Source organism: Chelonoidis abingdonii, chromosome 3 (assembly GCF_003597395.2).
Source record: "Chelonoidis abingdonii isolate Lonesome George chromosome 3, CheloAbing_2.0, whole genome shotgun sequence".
Classification (NCBI taxonomy): domain Eukaryota; kingdom Metazoa; phylum Chordata; order Testudines; family Testudinidae; genus Chelonoidis; species Chelonoidis abingdonii.
Window position 1 is genome coordinate 124,203,575 of NC_133771.1, and position 20,120 is coordinate 124,223,694.

The window sequence follows — 20,120 nt, forward strand, 5'->3', positions numbered from 1 at the left end:
CCCTGGGCACCGCAAAAAGCCATGGTGCTTTTTAGGCAGCGTGCTCCTCCTCAGCACTGCAAAACGCCGCAGTGCCGCAGCGCACTCCTTCCTGGGACCAAATGGCCGACGGTGGCAGCAGCGGTGCCTCTCCCCAGCACCGCGCCTTCCTCAATCCTCTACCAGACATTGAGCCACCGCTCATCCCATCACCAAAGTTTCCTGAAGGCATAGCCAAACCCTATATCCAGATGTTGTCACCTACCTTCCTCCATGGGATCTTCACTAGTATTGTCCTGTTTAACTCACCAACCCTTTGAGCCTTAGCCACCTGCTCCCCTTTTGCACCTCTCAATGAAAATACCGCCCTTTGGTGCCATTTACCTCCGCCAGACGGGCAGCGAGATAGCACATGGATCTTGCGGCGGATCCACATGTGCCCTCTTCTTCAGGACAGAGTTGTTCTGCGTTACACAAAAAAATTTTCTTCCAAAAGTTCATGCTCTTTTTCACCTCAAATGAACAATGCAGTTACCAAACTTTCTTCCGAAACCACACGCCCAAACTCCCTTGAGGCCAACAACTGCACACACCTGATGTGCGTAGGGCCTTGTCCTTTTATCTGGACAAGACCCCCCACGAACCCTTCCGAGGCTCGCCTGGACTCTTTGTCTCTATTGCGGACCTGTTCCAAGGGCATGGCTATCTCTGCTCAGAGGCTTCGAGATGCATCTCTGAGTGCACACGTCTCTTTGTTGATCAGATAGGGAACGTTACCCTCCGCATTGATAGGAACACATTCCACTGGATCCTGTATCTACCTCTGTAGCCTTCCTACGCAGAGTACCCTTGTCAGACATCGTAGGCGGCACCTGGTTCCTCCCATATACATTCTATTTACTCACTATGCCTATCAAGGCCCCTCTCTGACACTCGATTAGCAGGGGCAGTATTGCTTATATGGATTCTGCCAGATCCCGAAGTCCTTACCTCCTTGCAGATACACTGCTTTGAAGTCACCTAAAGTGGAGCACCCACAGGGACATTCTCGAAGAAGCAGAAAGGAGGTTACACACCTTGTGCAGTAACTGACGTCTTCGAGATGGGTGTCCCTGGGGTGCTCCACTACCCACCCTCCTCCCTCTACTTCGGAGTTGGGTAGCCTCCGTTGTAGAGAAGGAAATGAGGTACCTGGGCCGCGCATGCTCTCTAGAAACACGCTCAGAATGAGTGACAGGTTCTAAGCATGCGTGGCCGGTAGGAGTACTGCTGCAAAAAATCTCCGATCAAAGGCGCAGGGGCGCACCGACACCTAAAGTGGAGCACCCACAGGGACACCCATCTCGAAGAACGTCAGTTACTGCACAAGGTGAGTAACCTCCTCTTCTGAAATTGAAATAGTGGATGTAGCATCTTTGTGGTTGTCATGGAGATTCCCCCAAAACTCTTTCAGGACTGTGGGGTTAGTACAGACATGCTTTAAAACATTCTTTTCCTCTTTTTTCTTCCACAAATCATAAATGATGATTATCATATTTGTTGTTACTGTGATTACCCCTAATTTGCCCCAGCAATTGTATGTGACATAGTATGTGATATTCTGTGTTCATGTCTCTTCAGATTAAAGGATCTTGGTCAAATAAAAGAGGTAAAGAGAATTACAATCCATACAGTTATGGCAACATCTTTACTAATTGTTGTGCAGCGTTGTGCGGACCAATCTCTCCAAGGTAAGAGTTACTAAAAGTAATGTTTTTGTATAGGATGAGACCACAGACTTACTGATCTGAGTTTGACTTTTGTTATCTTACTTCAATTTGCCCAACTAAAACAGGGCTTCTTTGTACTATTTAGTGAAACTGATCTTTTTAGATGACGGATACAAGTAAGCTGCTAACGCTGTTTTATGGCTGAATCAGCAATTAGATCTAGTAAAACAGTTAACGTTCATACTTTAAAGTTCAGGTTCATACACCTGAAACATAAATAAACTTGTTTGGTTGTTCTTTGATCTTTCATTGCAGCATTTACAGCTGTTGGAAGTGAGGAACTCCAAGCAGTTAACTGTTTTCAGAAAACAGAATAATGTAATTACTCTTTTGCTTGTACATTGTATTCCTTTTACTTTGCGCCCACACCATCCACACAGCGGAGTTGCAGCACAGCACTTTGGTGCGTGCTGCTGTTCACACTCCTGTAGTCGAAACTGTGGGGCAATGTAGACAAGCTATAAGTCTAGTTCATTTAGAAGTGTATATAGTCTTGTACATAGATATTAGCTACCAAAACCAACGTGCAGCCTATACTACACAGTGTGATCACACTACTTTCAGAACTCCAGCAAACAGCTTCGTTCAAGTTCTTCACCAGACTGTTCATTTTGTGTTTCACTCACATTGTTCCCTCTGTTTTTATCTTTGTGTGTTAAAATTCTACACAAACGTATCTGAATTTAGGCCTTGTCTACACTAGACTTCTGTTTTTAAAATTTCCTATTTACTCCTCTGGGTTCAACACTGTCTGTGATTGCTATAGTGGAGGTTCTGCTGTGAGCAGAGATGCATAAGAACTACTGGTAAATATTCTACATTAGTGCTCCCCTCTGTTTCTTTCATGATAATTACTTGTTAAGTAAATTATAATAGATACATAATTTTGGGTTTCAGCCTTTGGCAACAAATTCAGAAGCTGAATTGCAAGAGAAGATAATGTAGACACTTCAGAAGAGGCACAGATGCAGAGTGCACTATGGGGTCTTTCAATCTGTCTCTCCCTCAAGGGTTCCAAATTCTTTTTTATTTGCTAGTCAGCATCCAAATTTTACACCTGAGGCAGAAACCCAGAAATGTGCCTCTTCTCATAATCACTTTCCATGTAGGAAAGCAGCTGCAGGTAAATAATTTTCTTTTGCTGTTGATGAGTTGAGGTGAAGTCACATTTCTCAGCTCTGAATTATATTTGAAGGTAGTGATGATGCATTAAGATTTGATGATGTAATATTGAAACCTGTTTTTACTAGGGGGTGGAGAATTATTAATCAGAACAATGTTTCTAACAATCTTGTGTTTTTTTTATTATTATTATACTGTAGTCTAATTGACAGAAGAGGATTTATACAGCCAGATACACCACAGCCAGCAGCACCATCAAATGGCATTACAATGTATGGGGCAACACAGTCTCAGAGCAACATGGTAGGAACCATCCCATAGTGTTGTTCATCAAGATCCCTGTGAATGTTTCCCTTCTCCGCTTTCAGATGAACTAATCAAGTAATAAACTAACTGGATACAGCTGCCACTCTGATAGGTGGAATTATTCATTATTAACTATACTGCAATAGCTTATGCAGTAAGAAATCAAGGTTTTTGTCTATATCTATACAATAATAATAGTTTTTCCTCATGGACAATAGAAAAATAAGTGTTTTTTTCCATACACTTTGAAATCTATTGGCTACTGAATATACAGTATCACTTTGACATATCCTGTTGATACCTGCCTTGTTTGAATTGGACTATTCAGTTGTTACAGATGTACCTCAATTCATCAGTTCTGCAGAACAGATTATCATTTGATATCATATTCTTCACACATACTCTTTCTTCCTTTGCCTGGGCAGTGCAGATTTGTCTAGACTGGAACATATTTATACAGGACAGGTTAACAAGAGGAGATATTTAAGATGGGAAGTGCATTTTGAGAAAAAGGAGGGGGACTTTGAACTTCTAGTGGACAACAAGCAACCTTAATACCATATTCAAAATTTTAATAAATCTTTCAAAAACGTGCCAATGGTTCCTGTTGTTCCCCTTGATGGCAAAGGACCTCACATTAGAAAAGCATGACTTCCAGTGCCAAGGAGCGAATAAGTAGCAAAGATGTCCACTTCTGACCTCTTGTTCTTCCAGTATGTAAATTGTAAGGCTCTGTTAAAGATTCATTAAATGTATGGACTCTATGCACTTTTTCTTTCCTCAAAAGGAGGGAAGGAAATAAATTCTCACACAGCCTTATAGCATAATTCCAGTCTTGGTTTTTTGACTGAAGAAAGAATACACTTCTCATGACTCTGTGAGCTTTACTATTACTTAAACTTTTATAAAGATTCTGCTATAAGATTTTAGAATTGCTTCCATTTACTGCTGCAAGGATTTAGTGGAATGGTTGTCAGTTTTCTTTATAATGTTATTTTTTAACAAGTTTTATTATTTTTTATAATTTTTAACAAGAAGTACCTTGATGACTTAAAGTACAATCATGGCATTTATCTTAAGCTTTTATCAGCTACCTAGAGGGCAGGCCATGCTAGATCTCAGTGCAAGTTCTACTCAAGAAGATGACCTCAAACTGTAAAATCCTGGAAATATATTGAAATGTTTCAGGACACCCTCAGCCAAAGTTCCTTGGACTCTGTCAGGGTTTCTTATTACAGAGACAAATTAGCCGCAATAGGTCTTTGTCATATTGTTCTGTCACTTTGCAACAATTACACAGACATAATATGGAGTCTCTTCCAGCAGATGTCTTTGATCATCCCAGTCCATCTATGCATTTAGCCTTTGCTTTCAGCATCAAGTTCTGTTAGAACTCTCTACAACAGCGGTTCTCAATCTGTGTGTTGGGTCCCCATTTTAATGGGGTCACTAGGGCTGGCTTAGACTTTCTGGGACCCAGGACCAAACCTGAAGCCCGAGCCCCACTGTCCAGGCCGAAACCCACTTCTGGGGTCATGTAGTAATTTTTGTTGTTAGAAGGGAGTTGTGGTGCAATGAATTTTGAGAACCCCTGCTCTACAACGTAGATATGCCCATACTATAGTTTATATGCTTCAATTCATGTGCCTAATTCAATTCACTAATACAGTCATATTTGTGCACCTGGGACCTCTGAAGCTAGTGAAGTCACTGTGACACATACGTTTTATAAGAACAGCATACTCATCACCTACCAGATATTCATGATCAAATAGGTGTCCAACAGACTGACTTTGCAGCTTTTGTATCTCTGGAAAAGTGGAAAGATCTTGGAACATTGATCATGAAATGTACTGAGATGATCAAATGTAGAGGGGGAATTGAGTCAAACCAGTGCATGCTGCTGAATAAAGAGTGATGTACGTAGGCACACAGTAGTATAGCTTTAGGTACTGGAATTAGATTTTCAAATGCTCTAGGACTTGCCTCATGATGGAATGAATTTCAGTGGACCTGAGGTAGGAAAAACCTTGGATGAAGATAAGCCATAGAAGAGAACATAGTCACTTTGAACCCTTTATGATAACTGTCCAGCCTTCATGCCTGAAAATGACTTCACAAGGGACACTTAGAAAATTGAATAGGACGTGTTTACATATAGAAATATTGTTAAGAGTCTCTGACATCTTGTTTCTCAAGCTGCTATACCTTCCAGTCCTAGAACTTATAGGCCAAAGACCCACATCACTACACATCATATATGTTATGGGCAGATTTTCAAACACACAAATGGGAGAAAGGTGCATGTCTTCAGTTGGCTTCCAGTGGGAGTTAAGTGCCTACATGACGTTTGAACCTCCAAAAATCTCCCCTGACTTTTGTTGAGCTGTTCAATATCCTGATCTTTAGCACAAGGTCATATCTCTGACCCATCCAAAATTGTTCATTTTTTATACTTAACATAGTTCAGAAATAGGGTTCTTAACTTCCTTTCTGTAGCCAGTCTGATAGTCTAGTGACAAAACATATCTTTGTTGCTCCTCACAGCTCCTTTTCCAACCTTCCCTCACATTCCTTGCTCTCAGTTGCATGCTCTTGTATCTTCCAATGGACCCCACTCATGACCTCAGGCTCCTCCTCAGGTGAGCCCAGCTTACTTGACAGTGTAAGGGACTGAACTAGATAACCTACTGAGGTCCCTTCTAGTCCTACATTTTTATGATTCTGTGATAGTCCCATTCCATCTTTAAGCTACATTAAAAAATCATCCTCATTAATATCCTGGACCTTGGTCTCTGCCACATTACAAGTCGTTTCCATTCCTGTCACCTTCAGTTAGCCTTGCTGCTAGCTCTGAGTCCTTATCAGCCTTTCCATTTCCAGTTAGGATTCCAGCAGCTTGTCTTCAGCTATCTGCCAAGTCCTGTGTTTCTCCTAGGTACAAACTTCTCCAGAACCCTCAAATATCCACTCTTCAGTCTTTTCATAGATTCCAAGGCCAGAAAGGAACACTGTGATCAGCTAGTCTGACTTCCTATATAATACAAGCTATAGGACTTCCCCAAAATAATTCCTAGCATATATCTTTGCAGTTGTCTTACACGCTGCTTCTGCTACAACACAGTGACAGCTTGCCTGTGATGTTTTTACTGTTGTGTAAGTGCCGCTGAACAGCAGATAGAATGAGACCACCTCCATCTGTAACTGACCTTCCCTCTAGTTCTTATATTTGTTGTAGGATAACTACTAATACTGTAGCTACCACTGCTGACAGCTAGTGGAGATTTTTTTCTTTGGGTCAAGTGGTGAAGGCCTATTCCATCTGCAGCATAGCACAGCAAGTGCTGCCTGCGCAGCTCCCATTGGCCAGTTCCCGGCCAATGGGAGTTGCGGGGACGGTGCTGGGGGTGAGGGCAGTGCATGGAGCCGCCTCCCCTCCCACCAGGGGCCACAGAGACGTGCCAGCAGCCAGCCACTTCCAGGAGTGGCATGGGGCCATGTCATGTAGACAGCCTGCTGAGCCCTGCTGCGCTGCTGGACTTTTAGCGGCTGGGAGATTGTGATCAACTAGCAGAGGCTCCAGGGTCTACCAGTTGATCGCAATTGATGGGTTGCTGACCACTGAATTGTATATAATTATGGATTTATTTTTGCGGGACTCCCCCTTAGCCTGAGGCCCTGAGCTGCAGCCCCTAAAGCCCCAGCATTAATTCAGCCCTGCTCAAGACACAGCTATTAATAGAATTAGCGAATTTGATAATATTGGAGAAGTACATGGAGAGTCTGCCTGGAAGGTACAGATTTCATTGTATCAGATTTTTGGCACCAACTCTCCTTACTGGCAAAGGCTATGCAGCAGAGAGAAGACTATCTAGGGAAATACCCTTTGGAGAGACCACCAAAGACATGGCTATATCCTAAATATGAGAGCTGCTCTCCACAGAGCTAAGGCCAGATGGTCCTGGAGGGACAACCAAGCTGAGAGAAGAAGCTTAGGCTAAGCCATATGTTTGTGGTGTTGTTAGTTTATTTAAAAAAAAAAAAAAAAAGTCCTATCCTTGGACTGGAGGTTATGTCTGAGCACTAGCCCGGCATCTGTGAGTTCAGTTAAGCACATGGTAAGGGCTCAACCTATTTACATGCAGCCATGGATCATTGTGCTATTCTACAATAATTACCAGTGCCATTTTTAAGAAACTAATGGGTGGAAACCTGGATCTAGTATAGCTCATTGTCCCAATATCACTCTCAATTTGCCTTAATTTCAAGGCATTAATTCTAATTAACCCATTCACCCAAAATATTCTTCTCTGTTCTTGAACATTTATGGGCAGGGGTTTTTATGATCCTCTTTAGTCACATCTAGCTGCACATTTTGCTCTCATGTCCCAATCCTTCCTGTGGGCTTAACTTTTTGTACCCTGAGTGCCATTGAACTCAATAGGACCAATCATAGCATGTAAAGTTAAGCACTCGAGTTAGTCTTTGTAGAATCAGCCCATAAATCTTTCTGCATAAGTCAAGCCCTCCTACCCACTTTCCATTTTTTTCTCTGGTCTGTCTCCCCTTCCTATTGTTGGTCATGTTCCCAGAAGTGGATGTCAAATTCCAGGGGCAGTCCCACCAAACCATACAGAGAACAGTTATCACTTTTGTGTGCTGCGCTATACTGTGATGCTTCTGTCTATGGAACACAATCTCATTGGTCTGTTTCTGCCATGATTCAGTGATCACTCATCTAATATTCTCTGTACCATCACTTCTGTGTCTCCCTCATTTCTTTCCAGGTTGAATTAAAATTGACTGTTTCAGAATATTTTGCACACTGGCTTGCATCTTTCCAGGCAGAATCTCATTTTAATTCCAGCTTCCATCTTTTAATCTTTCTAGGCTGCTTTGTTTTATATCTTCATTTCTCACAGCATCTTCTAGTTCAGTATCATTTGTGAATTTAATGTGGTGTTTGCCCTCTTCAGGATCTCATCACTGAAGATTTTAAGATTAACTCTAACTCAAAGACCAATCTCAGTAGCAACCCACTACACTCCTCCTTCCAATGCAATACAGTACCTTTTATCACTGTCCTTATCCCTTATTTATGATCCATCATCCTGCTTACAATCTGTGGCATTGTTTTTATATTTAAGAGCATTTGCAATAATTTTGCCATTGAGATTTTGTGTAGCTGTCTGTTAAATGATTTACTTCAGTCTTGATCATTACATCTGCATTCTCTTCATTCACTGATTTTGCAGTTCTCTCAAAGCACTGACACAGTTTGGTGTAATTTATTCTTCACAAACTGGTGGCTCCATTCTTTTCTAGATGTTTACAAAGTTTTTTCTCTCAGTATTTCCATTATTTTACTAGCACCTGAAATTAGATTGACCAAATGGTAATTACCAGGATCACACTTTCCTTTTCTGAAGGTTGGTCCCACGTTATATTTCCCGACCATGACCCTCTGCCTGGTACATACCTAGCACCCCATCCCTTTTCCAAAATAATTTTCAGTAGTTCGGTAAATTCATGAGCTAAATCCTTAATACCCTAAGAAGCCTGTCATCTGGACCAACTGACTCATAGTTGTTCATATTTCCGAAGTATTTCCTCTTCTGGCTTTTATCATTTGCTATTTTTACAAGGTCTTCATTACTTCACAATTGACCAAATACCTTCCCTCTTGTTTAAAGAGTTAGGGTTTTTGTTTTGTTTTGTTTTGTTTGTTTGTTAGTTTCGGCGGGGGGGCCCTGTTAAGCAAGGATTCTCGTATCTCAGCCATTATGGAATTGTCTGTTACTCTCTCCTCATTTATTCCTACTTTCTATTCTTTTTTCTTATAGATCTGTGAAAGCTCTTATTCCCCTTACTCTTGTGCCTACCATTAAGTCAATCTGCATTTCCCTTGTATTTGTGTTTTCTTTACAAGCCTGAATTGATTCTTTGTATTCTTATTTAATTTTTAATACAGGGTATTTTTACCTTCAGTCCTTTTGGCAATCCATTATAAAGCAACATTTAATACTTTTCATTCTGTGCATTCCCTACCCCCACCCCTGCCACCTCCCAGAGAAATTATAGTTTATTGTTAAGAATGGTGTCTCTTAGGATTCTCCACCTTGTTACCAACTGGTAAATCTTAACATTTCCACCCTTTACATCATGCTTGGCCCATTTCTTCATTTCCTTAAAACTTCCTTTTTAAAATCTAACATCTGTGCTATCGCATTGTAGGCATCAGTTCCTTAGTACCTTGATAGTTTACAGTCACTGGTGCCAAGTTCCCTTTTTATCATCGTTCCTCCATTTCTTCCCTTTCTGCAAGATGTAGAGCCTCCAGTTGGAGTCATAAAGCTGCCTTCCACAAATCCTAGGAATTGTTTTCATATGTACACATCTGTTTGTTTGTTACCCTCCAGATGTCTGGGTAAGGATATTCGTGAAAGGACTTATGTTTTTTAGCACTTTGAGGTTTGATTCATGAAATTTTAATTCTCATTCTCCACGTGATCTGTAGCATTGTACTTTTTCCTTTGCTTTTCATTCCTTCCATCATTATAATTATTAGTAGTAGTAAATATTTCTACTATGATATCACCTAAAGGCCTCAGTTGGGATTGGTGCTCCACTGCACTGGCCACTGCACAAACACAATTCCTTCCATTCTTACCAAGTGTGTCATCATCCTATCCTTCACTGTCAAAAGATAGCTTGCTGGCATTGTGTCCTTTGTTATATAGTTCAACCTTCCATCCCTCCATCTTTCTCATATAAATTGTGCACATCTAAACTGACATTCCAGTTATGTGTTTCATCTCACCAGGTTACAGTTATGACCACTAGGTCATAAAGCCATCATTCAGTTCAACCAATCCTCCTCTTAACCATTTATTAATGTTTGTGTTTTACTTGTAGCTCATTAGAGAACTCAGTTCTGCAGCCTTTTTTTAAATACTTCAAGAATTGTAACATTTTTAAAGACATTGCTGTTAGAGAATTTTAGCTATGAAGTTAATTTTGCATTTAAAACTAATAGAATTGCTGCTGTTGGTGTTAGAGTGTGAGAGCTGTATCAATATGAACAAGAGCTTTAATAATTGTATGGGGTCAAATCTAATTTTCTTCAGAAAACCTGTGTCAATATACATCTTTGTATCAATTATTTGTGAAATAAAGTAAAGAATTAGCTTTTTCACATTGTCTAGTTTGCATTTGGTACGTGGCTGTTGGTGTGAAAATAAATATGAAAATGACAAATTTTGATATAGATATATTTATATAATATACACAATCGAACTTGTGTACTTACAAGCATTTGATCCGGTATTTTTCAGGCTCAGTCGGTTGCTCCAGTAAAAAGAGGGAAGCTGTGTATAGCTAACAAAATCAGATGATAGGATCTAGAGGAAGAAGGAGCCAAGGGGATTAACTCTAATCTTTATGAACAACTGAGCTATAAATAGTTTGATACGCCATTGTTGACTTTTTAGGGTTTTGGGGGTTTTTTTAAGCTAAAATTTTAATATTGAAAAATTCAGTGGAATATCTTTGAGGACACTTCCTACTAACATTTATGCCCTGTACTTTGTGTAACCCAGGAAACATATCATGTAATCAGGCAACACCTTCAGATTATTTTTGTAGACAAATTCCTTTTTGATAGCTTGAGTATATCACAAATCGAAGTGTTATACTTGCATAAAAATGCCATAGATTTGAGAGATTCATTTCATGCATATGCCTCATATAATATAAATCCCACTATAATCCATTCTCAGAACAAATTTAAAACCTAGTATATCCCAAGATTTGCCTGTTTTAAGATTGTGGAAAGCTGTTTACTGTTATATTTTACATAAAAAGTTGCATATTTGATCACTGTTCATAAAATGCAGAATACTGGAAACCTAAACAGAAGCTGTGTAAGGAAATGGTGCACCTGAACAACTGAAAAGCACTAGAGATTGTCACTGATCTGTTCCAGCTGTTCTCTTTTCTTTAGTTGATCCATGCAAGTAATTTGTTGCTATCACAAGTTGACAGTGTATAAATCTTTAATAACTATTATACTGTATATATGAACTGGCATAACTACACATTTGGTAGGAAATCATCTTAACACAGTAAGAAGTGAGAAATATGTTGTTCTTTAGTAATCTTTTGTATATAGCACCAACAATGAACAAGGTGACTTACAAACCATGTAACAAGGCATAGTGCCTGCCATGAAGAGTTTGAAATCTAGGGTATTAGACAGTATGCAAACTCAAGGAGGCAACAAAACGCAGCGTGAATGAATAGTGAAGTATAGCATGTATTGTATTAGATTCATTCCCCCACTCCCATCCCTCTTGCAATAATTGTCATGATCGCTCCCCTGAGGGGAGGACTGTGGTGTGTAGGCTTGTTGGAAGGAGTGTTTTTAAAAGAGGGACTTGAAATAGCAATTGATAAAAAGCCGGGGAGGAATTACTAGGGAAATATGAACAGCTATAAGTCAGCTGGTCCAGATGACAGGCTTCTCAGGGTATTAAAGATTTAGCTCCCGAATTTACCAAACTGCTGAAAATTATTTTGGAAAAGGAATAATGTGCTGGGGATTTACCAGGCAGAAAGTAGTGGTCAGGAAATCAGATGTGATACCAACCTTCAGAAAAGGCAAGGACTCATGAAAGTGGAGAAAAAAGAGAATACTCTTTTATACACATGAAACTGGTAGATGTGTGACTTCCTTTTTCATGGAGCTTTATCAAGCTAATTTCTCAGTATCTTTGAGATGTTGGTTCAGTTACAATGAATTAGAATTCAATAAAAATGATTTAATACAGACCATTACATAAATCTAAGTAAATTGCCTTCATGCTATTTTAAATTGTGTACTTTTATGGTTCTGGAACACATTAGGCAACTATCTGCTTTTGAAGATAAATGCCGAAACATCACTAAGGCAATAAATCACCTGCTAAAATTATCTGTTATGAGTATGCTCTGGTGGTTATAGCCTTTGTTATGTAAGAGTATAGTCTTTGACTAGTACTTCTCAGAGAAGATGGAATTTGTAGTCTCTTTGGAAGGATTAGAATGCTGACTCCATTTTTGCAGGGCATTCCTAATAAGATTGATGCAGAGGCTATAGCTTAGTTAATTACTTGAGATGTGGTGAAATCAAGGCCGGAGCAACCGTTTAGGCGACCTAGACAGTTAATTGATTAAGGATATGTCTACACGACAGCCTATGTTGGCAAAACTTACGTAACTCAGGGCTGTGAGTAGGGTGCTGTGCTCCACCTTAATTTCCCCTGATTGGGGCAGTAGTAGGCTCACTTTAACAGCCTGGGAGCAGCGGGGGAAGTCAGAGAAGAAGCCAATACACACTAATAAAATAGCATGTTCTCTTTAATAAGGTATAAGGACAGGAGCAATTACAACAAATGGTTAATAAGACCCTCACCACCGGACCCTGGTTCAAAGCTCTCAGACATAACACCAAGTATGTGACTCTGATTAGGCCAGTCTCCTGGAGATAGAGAAATCACCACCCACAGCATGGTGGACTGAGAAATCACCACCTGCTCTGCTACTCCCCCCCATCTCTCTCAGCTGCCTCTTCATGTTCAGATAGCCCAACCCTAGGGTAGGCATGGCCTCCTTGATTACCCCAAGGCTGTAGACTCTAGCCTGTCCATTAAAGGGCAGTTACCTCAAAACTGATGCCTTGGTATAGACTTTTTGAAGAAGGGACAATATCTTTGCCAATCAATGGTTTGCCCATGAACGTGTTCTAATTTTTAGTTAGTTGGACATATTACGGTATTGTGGTTTACAACTCAGCCACCTTGGGGATTGACTGACTAATTTTTACAAATACTGTCCTTGTAAATGATTTTAGGTCAAAATAATTCCTGGTGTAAAAAATCTTGGATGTTTGCCAGAAAACAAATGTTTAATCAGCTGTGTTTTGGCCCTCCGCACTTTCGGGATTAAACAAATGAATAAGCAGCATAAAAAAGCCTGGAAGTGAACTTTTCTATCAAGTCTATGCAACCAAGCTGTTTTGTGCACATCTCCTGGCTGAAGAATATTAACAGCTTAAACAGCCTGGGAAGCAAAATCTTGGGCAATGAGGCTGTATTACTAGATGAATTTTTACAAAACTGGCTGCATTCAAAGGGATGTTTGCCCTGAAAAAGCTCTCCTGTAGCACAGTAATTCTAAGGTTATGCGAAGCCTGATAAAATAAATAGAAAGGAGACACACCTAGTGCTCTAAAACGCAAAAAGATATTTGCAATATGTCTTAAGTTTTTTTCTGAATTTCTAGCCATCCTAGAGTAAAAGGAGCTGTGTTAAAGTTGTCCAGCTGCCTGCTGAAATGCTTTTTGGAGTCAGTGACATTTGAGTTGCCACTTTTGTCCAAATATGCAGTGAACCAAGCAAAACCTGATCATTAGGCATTTCCAAGATTTTCAAGTAAGAATAAATAATAACTAACTAAGTTAAAGTTGTTTAGAAAGTACTTCTTTAGAGTCAACTGAAGTCCCTGACTCTGATGCACTGTAATGTTTATCGTAATCTACTCTGACTTTCATCCCAGAATGCAGCTGGTTTAGTTATGCATGCTCTTTTTTTGTCAGCAGTCTAACCATGGAATGATACTAATGACTCTCTTCTTTCTTCTCACATCCCATTTTTTTCTCACCTCTTCTGTCCACATCCTCCCATTTCTGTTTTGTTTGCCCTCTATGGGTTTTGACTCCCTTCAGTGTGATCAAGATCAGTGCATTCAGAGCACTAAATTCGTTTTACAGGCTGCTGCCACACCACTACTACAGAGTGAACCCAGCATAACTAGTGAAGAGCTACCTTTACCAGGAAAGACCACTATCGGTGCTCCTTGTGCCACGCTAACCCTAGGGCAGCCGACACCACCGTCTTCCATGCCAAATCTCACATCAGAAACAGGTTTGACAGACATGATACCATTAAAAGAGGAACTTGAAGGTCATCAGTTTCTAACTCCTGAGGAAGCTCCATCACCTCCTGGTATGCTGTCAGCAGGGAGCCCTATAACACACAGCCATACCATGCACGTCCTGAGCCTAGCCAGCCAAGATTCATTGCATGAAGACTCAGTGCGTGGTCTTGTGAAGCTTAGCTCAGTTTGACCAATTTTTATTGATAATATTATACCATATCAAAGTGGTTGTACAAATGAATACCCAACAGGAAAGACTTTACAGTACCACTGTAAGACTCTAACATGCCTATATAATGAAAACTCTCCCATGTAATGGAGTTTACTAAATAGACAAATTATTTTTTCAATGGAACTATGGCATTCTTTTGACTAGATTGTTAATGGTTCTGCTTTGATAGTGACTGCTTCTATTTTTTAAATAAAACCAGGGAAGGTCACTAATTCTGTTAACTGAAGATCTGGGTCCAGCAACTTGTAATTCTACCTGTAGGACGGCCTTTGTTACAGTATAAAAAAAGAGAGGTTTTTGGATATGTCATGTTATGCATTTTATGCTCTTGTAATACACACTTGTTAAGGCTTACCACACTTGTGGCCAGAATGATCTGCACTTACATGTTATGCTACTAATATTTGAAACAGAAAATAACCATTCCATTTGTTAATACAAAAAATGACTGCAGGTATGGATTTGCATGCCACGCTAAGGTATGTGTTACAGCGGTGTTGGTATTAAAAGAGAGTGCTGCTTTTTTATTTGTGAGTTTCAAAGTGCTGTTTCAGTTAAAGACGGTGCAATAGATTAACCAATGGACAACGTTATTTTTTTCAATTTAGTAAATTTTATTTTAAATTAATCAGTGGTGCCTAAAATATGGAGGCTACTGATTTTTATCATGCTACATATCATTTAACCTTCTATTTAATTGTTTAGAATAAGGTGTCGTGTTGTGCCATGCCACAGATTCTTCCATTTCCTTTGTGTGATAAGATTACCTGCAGACATCCAATAAAATGAAATCCTGTTTCTTTGGATATGCGTACAGTTATCCTTATACAGTTTACTGGAAAAGAAAAGTCCCATTTGGCTGACTTAGTCTACAGGGGGTTATGTTTTTGACTTTGATACATTTGCATAATGAGCCCAGAGCCACAGGGAAAATCTGACCTTGAATTGTTTTCCTTTAGTATTATGTATAGCTTTGTATAGGCAGTCTGTTTTGATAACACAGTGTTTCTACAGCAAACCTGTGTATTAAGTACAGATACTTAATATCTGCTTAGGACCTAAACTCCTGGATGTTAGGCTTCAGAAGGAAGAGAAAAGTCAATGGAGTGAACCTGAACAAACAAGCGCTACACTGTAGCTGCTGTCTAGTTATAAGTTTTCATCTGTATATTTTCATCCATTATTTAAAATGGAAATATTTATATTACAAAGTTGTTCTATGCTTCAATTTGTGATTAGGGAAAATAAGAGTTATGGTTTATGGAAAATATCTCCACTCAGGGACAATTGAAGAGGACCCTGCAAATAAGCTGAGAGAACTCAAACATTGTAATTTATTGTATTTGACTTGTTTTTCAGATTCTAGAATCCGCAATAATCTCTTCTCAGGATAAATTAAATGCAGAGAGTCTTTCCAGCAAGCTCAAGATGTTATTTCAACTGCAAATTGCTATTATATAAAATGTTTCCTTGATCGATCAAGAAGGATGACATTTCTGCATCATTGAAACATGGTCATTCACGGACATCAAGTCAAAAAAATTGCCATATTTTTAAAAAAAAGAGCACAATAAGCCTCTTGGAATACAGCCATTTATGCTATTGAAATGTCGAATGACATGCTAACAAGAGCCCTCATACTTTGAGGTTTTGTAACCAATTTTATTTCTCTAAATGGTGATACCACCGTTCAGCTAGTTGTAGGAATAGAAAATATAGAAGGAAAACTTTGATAACATCAACGATTTCTTGGGTCATATTTCACAGTTGGTTATGGATGGACTAGATGATCTTTTGAAGTCCCTTCTTGCCCTAAATTTCAATGAGACTATGCATGCTCCACCATTAACAGTGATGGTGAGTCATTAAAAAGTTTGCAAGCTTTCACATAAGGAGATATAGCTTCTCAGTTTCTTTTCCCATTCAGTCTCACAAGGTTGCTCAGAAATTCTTATTCACATGTTCTCTCTCTTTTTGGGTATGCCCTCTCCAAAGAAGAACTCCCTTTGTGCTGGATTCCAATCCACAACTAGACAGTCAGGTTCTATGGAGATGGGGCAGGAAAACTTAACGAGATGGATATCCATGGGTATCCCCCCTACCAGATTAACAGTAGTAGCTCTGGTAGGGGGAATGAGAGCGTATTACTTTATGGCTGGGATTTTCAAAGGAGCCTAAGGGAATTAAGTGCCCAATGCACATTGAATGTCAATTATTTGAGGGCACCCAAATAATTATAATAATGCAACACAGTGTACTCTTACCTCTCAGAAACACTGAAGTTTGTATTCTTAACCTAGCCCAGGACAAATGCTTATTACAAAACCACTGCACTGTTTGTATTCTTTTAGAGCTGAGAACAAAAAGGGATGTTTCATCTCAAGACTGTATTTTGGATGAACTGAGGTTTGGGGTGAAGCATTCAAAGCACCTTGTCACATTTTATTTGCTTTGGTTAGTGTTGTCAGTCTTCCCTGACATAAGCACTAAAATTTTGCTAGTGAAAAAAAGGAAAAAATATTTATCCCTTGCTCATAGTACTGAACAGTAAGTGAAATATTTCTGTTTTTCTTAGTAGAAGGGAAAGTTCTTTGAAATCAGTTGCCACTATAGGAAATTACCTTATAACCTTACAGAAACAATATTTTATTGGATAAGTGAATCTGTAGCCAAGTGGGTCTTGTTCTTTCACACAGTGGACTATCAATGCTCGGTACACTGATATCTGTAGAATTAATAAAATAATAAGTAAGATAAATATTTTACTGTGGTATTAAAACTTCACAGCTATTGAGCTAACTCTGAGGATCACCTTTATTTATAAATTCATCTGCTTGCAATTTCACAGGAATACCTAAGGCATCTCATGCTTACAAAAAACTCCGTTTGGTGGCAACATTTGTATGTCCTTGCCACTAACAAGTAGTGCAGGCAGAATCACATTAACTGTGTGTCCGTGATAAGGTTTATAGTGACATTCTTACATAGGAGAAAGGGATATTGTTCAGGGTTTTATGTTATTCCCCAACTGAAACACGCTGTTCACTCTTTACATTTAAATGTTTAAAATGATAGAACATCACTTTTAGAATTTTTTGCTTTTTCAGTGCTGGAGAGGGAGATAGAAAGCCTGACAACAGAACTGAAGTACTTTGAATACCCATTTTAGAACCATTTATTCATTCAGATTCCAGTGACATGCCATATTTTTTCCCTTTGTTTATAATCTTTCAAGATTGTATTTAAGGATGATAAATAAAATAATATATTTTTACCATTACCTTGTTTTGTTTACAGGTTTTCATATCACCTTAATTTAAATCTATTCTTTCCTTCTCCACCCCAGAGTTTTTGTTATGGCGGCATCCATGGTTGACGCTATTGACTCGTGAGGACATCTGCTGGAAAATACTGGCACTGAATTAATTAATTGTTTCTATAGTTACAGTTCTCGATTAACAGATTAAAATCAGTGACTCCATCAGAATGACTGAAATTCCTGTGTAGGGCATCTCTTCTGTTTTACTTTTTCCCAGCAGCAACTGCTTTCCATCATGTGAGCTCCCTCGGGTGGAATTCACATACACATATGGCCCCATTCAGCACAGTAACTTAACCATCCCTTGTACTGCAGGTTTCTTAGCTTTGATTGTATTTTGTTTGCATTGCAGAGCACAAGGACCAGAGATTCAAACTGATAATCCAGGGCCACGTTGCTGTATTTGCTTTTCTTTGCATATTTTGCTTTCTCCTTTGTTGTTCTTTTCATTAAACAATTAGTACATTATATTGAATTAATCTTATAAAAAGTTTGAATGTTCTTCATGCTGGTACCTTCTGATTTGTATAAATGCAAAATCTATATGGAAGTTGATGTTTACAGAAAAGTAAATATATGTTTTTACTAAAGTACCTATAAATGTGTAGAAATTCACTATGCTGGTTAATCTGGCAGCAATTTTTTCCCCTTTCATTGTTTTTTTAATAGTTTTTCCCCTCTAGGTGGGTATACAGTACAAGACTGTGTACAATGAAATGCAATGCTTCATAAATAAGATCTGTTTTTAAAAGGCTTCTTTTTCTTGTTTTGTCAAAGACCTCTCTATTTTTAAAGTAATTTTATATTACTAATGATTAAACAGTAATGTTGTTCTCATTGTAATAAGTGTCAGAGATGATTGCATTTTGTAAATCAGTGAATCCTTTATCAACTTGCGTATTGTACATGTTACTGATAATACAAGCAAGATGTATTTCCAAATCCAAATGATTACTATGTTAATTAAACCATTAAAAATTGTGTAGAGAGAAGATTAGATGCTTTGCAGCTGGTCTTAGTAGATGAATGGATCAGGCAAATTGCAATTATTTTCAGATCTCATAAACCTCAGGAATTACATGCAGCATGATTTGTAAGGCAGATGACCAACTTGTGATGCTACAAAGATTTTTTTTCCCTGCATAAATCTTGGTATTTACAATAGATGCATTGTACAATATTTGAGGCTTTAAATGAACAATTGTCTTAATTGTTTTTGACACTACGTTACTAACTGCAAGAGCAGCACAGTAGTAACCAGTAACAAGGAGCTACTGAAAGCTGCACTTCTCATTTGTCAATGTATTTAGGCTCTAAAATCAGCACAACTTGAATGTTGCATGTAGGAAAGTGTGTTCTTCATTCTACTTCTAATTTTTAGTGTGGGAGGGAACTACGACCATGTTAGTAATGGAGGGGGGAGCAAACTCAACAAGATCTAGATCCTGAACAGAAATATGTTTATCCATAAGACCAACACTCAGTGTCAGTTTTTAACATCAGTTATCGAACAACTGATTTAAAAAAAAACGTAAGTGGAAAGAGAGCACATTTCTGTCTTTCCTCCAACTTCAGATATAGTTGGGCCTTGAATATGAATGAACCGAAGTACATTTAGGTTCTACGTAGTGGGAATGTCCCCATTTTCAAGGTCCATCTGGATCAGCTTTACAAAAACTTGTGTTCTGTCTCAGCTTTTGGTTGCCCCTTTGGCTGCCCAAAGGAGTAATCAGCCAGCTAAGACTTTGCAGTTGACAGCAGGCTGGCTGAGTACATGTGCACCTCAAAGACTACCACCAGACCAGTCACATGTTGCCAGTGAACTCACCTGACAATATCTTGAGCCTGCACAAAACCAAGTCTATAAGGAATCTGATTAATTCTGACTCTATGTTGCAAGTGGAAAGTCTTCATCCGATTTAGTTGCATTTCTCCCACCTGTCCTGCATCAGATAGGAACAGAAGCTTGCAGAAGGCCAGGAAGGGATGAAATGGAGCCTATTTCTGGGGCAAAGTAGGGAGGGAAAACAAAGGACTAAGGGGATGCTTCAGAGAAGAGTGAATGTAGCAGAGAGAGAGTGAATGAATGGCAAAAAGAAGGAGATAGCAAGGGTAGGAAGGAGGGAGAAGAGAAGAGTGAAATGAAGGCTGGAGACAGAGAGATGGAATGAACAGAGAAGAAAGTGAAGAAGAGTAAAAGGAGCCAAAGTCAAGAAAATAGAATACAAAACTTCAGGAGATGGTGAGTACAAAGGCATTCCAATACTAAAGTGAAACAATAATCTGGAAACAACTATAAATAGAGAAAAAAGAAGAGGAAGAAATAAGGTCACAGTTGGAGCAGAAGACACATGAGAGGAGAGAGAAAGGAGGACCCAAATCCTCCCATTAGGAAAACCCTGACCTGCATATTAATTTA

The 20,120-nt window shown here is 39.1% G+C and overlaps 1 protein-coding gene across 5 annotated transcripts in view; it reads left to right on the top strand.

Moving 5' to 3' along the window:
- Positions 1 to 18,565, top strand: part of ZDHHC14 (zDHHC palmitoyltransferase 14) — a 164,471-nt gene extending 145,906 nt beyond the window's left edge. For 3 of the 5 annotated variants that reach the window (XM_032778352.2, XM_032778355.2, XM_032778351.2), the window contains 3 exons: positions 1,600 to 1,709; positions 3,071 to 3,173; positions 13,939 to 18,565. In XM_032778352.2, coding sequence (XP_032634243.1) covers positions 1,600 to 1,709; positions 3,071 to 3,173; positions 13,939 to 14,340 — 615 coding nt within the window. In that variant the 3' untranslated portion in view covers positions 14,341 to 18,565. The remainder of the gene's footprint in view (positions 1 to 1,599; positions 1,710 to 3,070; positions 3,174 to 13,938) is intronic. The other 2 variants (XM_032778354.2, XM_032778353.2) reach the window with 1 other exon arrangement.
- The last annotated feature ends 1,555 nt before the right edge of the window (positions 18,566 to 20,120 follow it).